We start from the raw sequence: 9,235 nt of genomic DNA, 5'->3' as shown, positions 1-9,235 counted from the left end.
AAATTCCACGGAAAAATATAGTTCTTTGATCGTTCGTCAGACCTTAGCATCGACATGCCGAGTGGTTCGGGAAAGACTGAGCTACTGACCTTCCGTTCAAAAATGTTATTCGTCAAGTAGACTAAGTATATTCGCTTCAAAAATTATTAACATCGGATGATTGAAAGTCCGAAACAGCTTAATATTTTGATCACAATCACAAAGGATTACTAATTTCCGTAGTTTCAATCATAGAAATAATATTTAAATTTAACATACGACAAATATTTCGACTGAAGAAATACTCAAACTTAGAACAAATGAATCAGTATTCAAAATTTATTTTGATAATTTTCTCAATTTATTCTATTAAACCAATAAAGGTAAAAAATTCAAAATATCCTCAGTCAGTGCATAGACACTTACATGTAAAGATTGTAAAAGATATATAGTCATGTGTTTATTTCCAATAGGGCATTTCGGATTGACGTCCAGGGGAAAACAAAACTTCTATCACATTTATGTTGAAAAAAAATTTCAAATTGTACGAGGCAATATTGTCGATGATAGTAAGATTTATATTACACCACACTTTCACATCAACAATGAGAGGAAAGTAATTTTAACTGAACAACATTCTCATAAATTTTATAAGCATTTATAAAAACCACTAGAAAGTACAAAAACATGAACTTAAGCAACACTTGTGTGCCCACAACCTGATCCGAAATGCCCCACACTAACCAGAATTCCGCAACTCAAAATTTTAATGGGCTATACCAACAAAATTTCGATTTGCCGCAGCCGCCTGAGATGTCAATAATTCTTGAAGCGAGTATACCTGATTTTTATGATGGGTTTACGCAAAGTTGCCATAACGCCTAACCAATCTTCAAACCAAAGCTCGAACGCCAAATAGGCTGCCAAATTTTGAATGAAAAGCGGGAGGATTCCATTATTCAATTTCACAATAAATTTAAACCATATCATATCAACCCCCACCCCCTTACAGCATTTTGGAATGATGATAGCTCAGGTCTGTCTCACGAAAGCATAATATAAATGCAATGCTAATTCGAGAATTCAGGATTAATTAGGAAATTCCAGAAGAATCGGGAGCTTTATGGATCCCTAGCCTAATTAGGAAAGATTTGAAGCGATTCGAAGTGACAAAGTCCCCCAAATTGGATTCAGTTTTAAATTGGAGACCGTTGGATGACGTTCGGTGATACTTTTGAACATCCCTTTGATGTATTGAGTCTAAGACCAGCGGACCGTTGGAAAACGGTCGAATGGATTTGGCAAAGCCGTCCGCGCAGACTCCAAATTATCCGAATCTCTATTGACATGCGCATTCGTTGGCTTTCGAGACGGTAAGAAACGATCATATTGGCTGATTTGGTTCACGTGATCGCTTAAATGACGTATACTACGCCAACGTATCTGTTCTTTCGATGTTTATTCGCTTGAAGCGACAATTCAATACATTAATTAAGTGACTTTAGATACATTATACCACTTATTTATTCGCAAATAGATATTAAGTAAACAAAACAAGTTAAAAAAAATCGTCGTCAAGAAGGCTATGCAATTTTTAAGGATAATTTTTTTAAATGGGTCGATATGAAAACTTCTCAAGAAAAATTTTTGGAAAAATCGAAATAAGTCCTTTGTGTTTCTGTGAAAATACGCCTGAACTAACCGATTTTCTGAGTGCTAGACATTGCAAGATTTCAATTAGGAAGCATTTTTAGAAAATTTGCCGATTTAACTGCTTGAAATAAAAATTTTGTAGATAAACAGTATTGGCAAGCATCCTTCCAAGACTAGATCGACTATAATTAGTTTAGCGCTAAAATGTGCGTACAATCTGTCATAATTCAAAACGTTCAAGCTGTTACGAGTTAAACCTTTCGTCATGCGAAGAATTAGAACCCCAATTATTCTTTGTTCAAGAAATCACACTAAACAAGCAGTAACAAAATCGTTATCAAATTAATTTATTCAGATTTGGAAAGTAATACTCTGTTATTTGTAGAATTGTTTGGGTCATGATATCAGCGTTGTAAATAACAAAAACCATTAAGGTTTTTATTCATTTTATATTGAATGATATCTCTTAACTGCTAGTAAAGTGCTTTTGTATTACTCATTCAATAAATATATCTCTAATTTTTTTTTACAAAAATTGAGAATTTAGTACACAATTGCAACACGAAGAGTGAAAAAAAATAGTGTTTTTGCTTGACTGGTATTCAAATTTGGATTAAGATTTTCTTCACGCTTCTCTCTTTTCCGAATATCATTCATATAAAGAACGTTGATACCAAGACACATCATGCATAAAAATAAAAAAAATTCACTAACAACATTTCGGTGTAAATTCTTTAAAAAATTTCAAAAATATCAACAATTCAATCATTTGGTAAATTCAGATTATCTTTTCAACAGAAAATTAAAAATTCTGCCTAACTAAATTCGAAAATAAAATATGAATGTCATATTCACCAGCGTCACGTCATCCTCGGAATGGGAACGCGCAACACCAGCGCACTCTCTGCGGAAATTATTGGGAGGGCGTTCTCGCAATGAAAGTTGATCAGGTGACTCACACTGTCGAACATCCTGTCTTTGGTTCTCACCTGAAAACAATCACTCATTAAGACACTCGATATTACGACTGAATAAATCTGTGAAAAACTTTCGAAAAAATACTTACAACTCCTTCAGGATCGATCAGAAGCAGGTGCTTCTTCGTGTTGTCCTGCATTCCGGAAAGCACGAATTGGGCTTCAGAATTTGGAGATTCTCGAACTAGAAAGTCCCCATCATGCTCCAAGAGCCTCTCGGCCTCTGCTCTGGATATTTGTCCATGAAACCAAATTTCATTCTGCAACTGAGCCAGGTGTTTAGGATCCATTTTCTTCAATGTGGAGGAATTGGAAGCCGGTAACTGCACAGCTGTGAAAGGATCTGTCGAAGAAAGAGAACGTTAACAATTGGTACCACTATTCAATTATTACAACTTACGCATATCGAAAACGTCGCGTCCACGTGTAGAAATGATATTGTCATTAACATAGTTGTGCAGTGGTAGATCTCTATGCAACGGGATATCAGAATTCAAATCGATGAGATTGGGACTTTGCACAGGTGGCAACGTTGTAAGGGGAGGTACAACTGTGGGGAGAGGAGGAACCGGGGGTGGTCCCACATCAGGGGGCACCTTACCCGGTAAATCATTGTAATAGTCTTTATCAGCATCACCTCCTGAGGTTGACGGTTGACCCATCGCAAGCCTGTAACGAAACACCTACATTCAACAAAATTGATCATTTTGTTCTAAAAGTAAGCGTTTTCCACATATTAAGTTCAATGGCACACTTCACACCTTACCAGGTTTTATACAGCTCAAATTTGGTCCTGCAATTACAGTTTGTGACACTTTCGATGATTATTTGAATTGAATATATGGAAAAATCTGTGGAATTATAATATAGTTTGCATGAAAAATGATCGAGTGCCATGAAATCTTTATACACGATCATTTTAAAGCAAACGGTACCAAGAAAAAATACATACACTTTGACAGCCGGCTTCATACACTGCTTGAACCTCAAGTCAAACGCTTGACCAATCGTTGCAATTACATCTTTCGTTAATCCCCCTCCACATTCCAGTACGTAGCAAGCTCTCCAATTCATTGTATCTTTCGCAACATAGGCAACGAAATCCAAACTATCCTACAAGAGAATAGAAAGTTAATAAAAATATTTTGAACATTTTCGAACAAAACAGCTAGTTAAGTTGAACACTAACTGGAGGATAGGTGAATAGTGAAATAATTACGTTTGATAATTGAAAAAGGAAAAAAATTTAATACCTACACAGTCTCCACCAGATGCAAACGAAATTTGGGGCATATCATGACTAGAAATAACTTCATTCGTGTCCAAGGAGGTTAACGACAGCCTTGAACTCGAAACTGTTAAATTAACGTTTGTGCCAGCATAATTCATGTCTGGTACATCTGCTATGGCTTTTTCCACATTTTTGTCTATTCTTCTCCTCTTATCCACAGTCTTCAGTCCTGCAGCCTCGCAAACTCTGTTTATACATTCCCTGCAAGTAAGTGCACAGTGAAATTTGTGAATGTGTAAAGGTGTGTATTTAATTACAATTTTCTCCACTTTTTTGGTAAATTTCTTTAGACGAATCAGGTTCTGCAATTGTATTGCAATGTAACTAAAGATGTCTACCTCAAAACGATGATAGAGATCTCGTTCAAGTATGATTGAAATTTGATGAAAAATATGAATTTGTAATATTTGTACAATCCAACTTGCAGTGGGATTTAGAGATATAGTATTGTAGACTCACCTAGCGACACTTGATCTTGTATTGTAGTCCAAGGTTTTCATAGAAGCTTTCACCTCGAGACACCCCACATACTGCAACAAGAGTGATAAAATTAATCTCACCGTCTATTAGCCAACCCAGTCGAACAATTCAACAACAAAAATATGTTATACAGTGTATTGTATGCTGTGCTCTGTGATATCAATACATAGTCAGAAGTGAAATTTTGTGATATCCAATGATTCTTCAGATAGTTCACAAAGATTTGCTGGTGCGGCTTTTAAATAACCCAGTGCTTCTAAACCATAAAACAATGTGTTTTCTTTCCTTGAAATGTAAGGTGAATATTATTGTCAGAAAAAGAGAATCAAGCCAAAACCTTTAGTACTTGTGGTATCACTATTATGAATTCTGTGCAATTTAGCCTTTTTTTTTATATAGTAATGGACCGATCACCAGTCTACCATGATTTTTTCAATCATTTCAAGAATTTTGAAGGTGAAGACACCAAAATTGATAAGGGACCATTATGAGTATCAATTCCAATCTACCAATTTTTTATGTGATTTTCCAGAACCACAGTGATGAGATAGAGATAGAGGCAACGACTGAGCATTCACTAACTGTCGATACAAAACATTTCACAGACAGTTGGCAAACTACAACTTATCCCTAATATTATGGTATAGGGTCTTTTAAATGATTGTAGCATCTTAGTCGGTGTCAATCTTGATATTCTGTGATATTTCGTTACAATCCTCCATATTGCTATCGAAGATCCTAATGAATTTCTTGAGTTGCCAAATCCTACAGAAAATTGATTGGCCAAAACCATAGTGATCAGATAGAGATATGAACAAAGATTGAGCATTCACCGACTGTTGAAACAAAACATTACAGACAGAGCAGGCTTATCCCTTACATTATGGCATATTCCCATTGAAATTCCAAGGGAGTTTACTTAGGGGCCAAAATTTTACAGGGAATTGATTGGTCAGAACCAAGGTAATCAGATAGAGTTAGAGACAAAGATTGAGCATTCACCAGCTGTCGAAAAAAACCTATCACACAAAGAGCAATTCTTATGGCTCATCCCATGGTATGTTGCTATTCAAGTTCCTAGGGTGTTTTTGTAGTAGCCTTAATCTTAGAGAGAATTGAGTGGCCAGAACGAAGGTAATCAGATATAGAGATTGAACATTCACAGACTGTCGAAATGAAACATTTCGCAGACAGAGTAATCTCTTCGGCTTAACCCTTATCTTATGGGTTATTGCTATTGAAGTTCCTACTGAATTGATTCGCTGCAACCACATTGATCAGATAGAGATAGAGACAAAGGACTTAGCATTCCTAAACTGTGAAACAAAAAATGATCTCTACAGCCTATGGTATGGCCTATTACTACTGACGTTCCTCGGGCAATAGTTTTAGAGACTCAAATCTTACAGAGAACATCATAGTGCTCTTCTGTAAGTTTATCCCTTTTTGTGAACTATTTCTTGTGTGTTCCCCACACCCAAAAAGGGTTCAACTATAGAGATCTACAGGTGATGGATATCTCATTTCCTCTGATTACCAAGTGCTTGGCAACCTATACTAAGGAAATAACGTATACTTGGGCCCTCCCACACCATGTTTATACAGTTTGAACGATATAAAGACTGTAATAAGTAGTAGTAGTATTTATTGATTTCAACATAGTACATCCTATGATAGAATGATCTCACAATGCTTCTTAGCTAAGTAAAAGAGAGAAGTGGGTCCCAATTTGGTTCTGGAAAATTGTAGTTTGGTGAATGGACGACTTGGTACTGTAGGTGTTAGGAGCCCTGGACGGCTACCCCAGAACTTGAGAATTCATCCATTTATTATATTTCTTCACCAGAAATTTCTTTTGACAGTGTTGAATCTCAAGTTTTTGAGAAGTTGCATAACCCAACCAATATATTTACTCCATATGTATACTTTGCCACTAAACGACTTTGTATCTAAAGTCATGAACCAAACGTTTGACGACTCCCTACCAAATTCTGCTGAATTGAAATGATAATCAATGTGTACCCAACCTTGGCAACACAGGTTTAATGTAAAAAGTAATATGTGTATGCAACAAAGAGATTTTCTAGAACAGATGTTGGAAAATTTCACTTTTCTCATGAAATTTTGGTTCAAGAGTACAACACCAAGTGATTGAACCAGAACATTAATTATGTACATTATTTTCATTAGGATGAGTATTTTAACATGGTGTTTAAATTACTTATCAGATGAATATAGTCAGTCATTTTGTTGTAACAAAACAAAATGGAGGGCTGAAAAGTACTATGTACTGAACAGGAAGTAGAGGAATCTTGAATATATGGATTTACAAATATGCTGGAAAAATCAGTGGAAATGAATACTTTGTAATATAATGAAAAATATAAGATGGAACGTTTAAATATTAGCAAGATGGTTCTAGTATGAGTCAGCAACTAATTAAAACAATTTTCATTTCAATGAATCCTCTTCAAACTCACCTTCACTGTGTAGGTGACACCCTGTTTGGCTATCAGTTTATCGGAATGTATCCATCCACCAGATGGTTTGTTCATTATTCCTGAAGACATGATGATATCTGAAATGGCTACTTAACGTCGAAACTGGGTGTGTAACATGTACTGAAATGTTCGACTCATCGCCTTCACACTGGCTTTAATTCTGCGCGAAAGGGCATAATATGTCAATTATAAGGACTAATTAAGTTTGCGCTAATTCCTGTCCCAGATGTCCCAATGAAAATTGTGATAAGCAGGACGGCAACTAGGACTGCGCCACCATTTTACAACATTCATGTTGGATTTGTACAGTCATTCGGTTGTGTGTACTTGGATAATCGCACTTTTATGGAACCAATCTTGAATTTTCTCTCGAATACCCTATGTGTTAGTTGTGGAAATGCAATTTTTTGAAAATATGGGTGTGTTTCACTGCTTCACTCACTAACGTCAAGCCAACGAGAATTTATTCTGGGATCATAAAAAGCGCTATCGTTCAGCAAACTTGTTTCTCGTCGAAGTAGAGAATACAACAAAATTCCGTGAGAATGTTGAAGGTAGAAGCGCACTAGCAAATACGCCGATCGCTCATGCTCTGTTGGGGTATGAGGGAAAATGCCATGCGTCGTCATACTTCAAGTTTCCTTTTTCCTTCTACTGGAAATTACTATTTTTATTATTAATAAAATTTATGGGCGATTTCTAGAGAATAATAGTAATCATTTTAATATTAGGTATTAACGCAACGCATCTTGTACCGATCCACCAAATGCATATTCAAAGCAAAATGGTGTCATTCCACGCAAATTTTGAAAATTCAGTAGAAAGAGCAACTTCACTAATTTTAAGTTTGTCTTTGAATATAGGCAACACATGAATAAAAACAGTGTAAATAGTCATTATATCTTGATATATTTTCATTATTATTGGATAAATCCAAAAAAATGGGGATTGATTCCGCCGTAGAGTATGCAACACACTATACATAAGGCTGGGAATGTTGGGATTGAATCTGCAAGATGGCGCTCCTTGTCGGAAAATTGTCCATTTTTGAATTAATTTCATTGTAGGGTTTGAATATTATTTAATTGTAATTTGTACAACTGTATGAATACAATCTCAAAGAATAAGATAATGTGATGCAAACATGGGTAGGTGCTTTTCGGGAATAACGAAGTGACTGTATTATTTTAATTTTTTTATACATCACGTTGTTCCGCCAAATTCGGATCTCACCTTTTCTTCAGATGGGAATTCATGGCAGCGGATGTGCATTTCTTCAAGTCGTGCGTATTCAAAGCACACTAGACCATTTCTGCATTATAATGATCCAACGTCCTTCATTAATTCATTTGGAATCATATAGGTACGATTTTCGTCTAGATCTAACGGTTGGTTTGAATTTAGAACGAATATTTTATAAGGTGAGCAATTCGATCAATTCGTGTCTTGAATTGATAACAGCCCCGAACGTGAGTTTTCAGAGAGAGAGAATGAGAAGCAGGGGATTCTTTGGTATCGATATTTCATTTGCACAAATCCAATTATTGGAGAAATGCATGCAACATATTTTTGCTAGGAAGATTTTCACCTCAAGATCGAATTCGATATGAAAAAGTTGGATGTTTCTGACATAGAATTTCAGCAATATGAAGCTGAAATAAAAGAGGTTGTACAGAAAAGGGGCATCGGCAGATGTGCTTTATATGTACCACTTTTATGTTTTTTTCTTTTCAAGTAACTCACCAGTTAGTACTCTGAACTACTTACTGTGTTTTAGTTCAGTTGGATTGGTATCACAATAACTCCAAAACCATTGGTTAGATTTTTCCCCTTATTTAACTAACAGAGCATCCCTTAAACTTCCCTGAAAATTTCAAATCGCTACCTCGTTTCCTTCGAAACATAAATAATTTTTTTTGCGTCCGTGTGATAAGGGGGAAACCTTTTAAGGGCAACCCCTGAGAAGGACCGGGAGTGTGAAACTGCCAAGCTGTTGTTTGGATACTCGCTAGGGATCTCTCACATACTTTTGGGATAGTTCTCCATCCTGCCCTTAATTACATGGGACTTGATGACTGGAATTGAGCTGAGCAACACTGCTTTGTTCTACTACAAATTCTGTTACAAAGTTAGATATCATTCTTCCTAAAAAACCTCTATAATCTGAACCACCATCCAGATTGTTTGCTCTGGGTGTATCTCTGCTTTTGCCTTTATTGCATTTATTAGGAGTTGTTGGAAAAACATAATTCCAATATATGCAAGGTTTTCCATTCTCAACAATTGCTCCAATCTTTAGAATTGCATTCTTAAAGCACTGGTTCTTTTTGTATTTCCCATAAATACACTTATCT

The 9,235-nt window shown here is 35.8% G+C and overlaps 1 protein-coding gene across 1 annotated transcript; it reads right to left on the bottom strand.

The window, feature by feature from the left end:
• Positions 1-797: 797 nt before the first annotated feature.
• Positions 798-7,430, bottom strand: LOC123321585 (SHC-transforming protein 3). The gene is made up of 7 exons (XM_044909256.1): positions 6,861-7,430; positions 4,360-4,430; positions 3,867-4,101; positions 3,562-3,722; positions 3,010-3,278; positions 2,699-2,952; positions 798-2,621 (listed from the first exon to the last, which is right to left on the bottom strand). Exons 1-7 carry the CDS (start codon positions 6,948-6,950, stop codon positions 2,493-2,495), a joined length of 1,209 nt encoding a protein of 402 aa, XP_044765191.1. The 5' UTR covers positions 6,951-7,430; the 3' UTR covers positions 798-2,492.
• Positions 7,431-9,235: the final 1,805 nt, after the last annotated feature.

This window comes from Coccinella septempunctata, chromosome X, assembly GCF_907165205.1.
Source record: "Coccinella septempunctata chromosome X, icCocSept1.1, whole genome shotgun sequence".
Classification (NCBI taxonomy): Eukaryota; Metazoa; Arthropoda; class Insecta; order Coleoptera; family Coccinellidae; genus Coccinella; species Coccinella septempunctata.
Note: the sequence above shows the minus strand (reverse complement) of the source record. Positions and strands in the feature narration are given on the sequence as shown.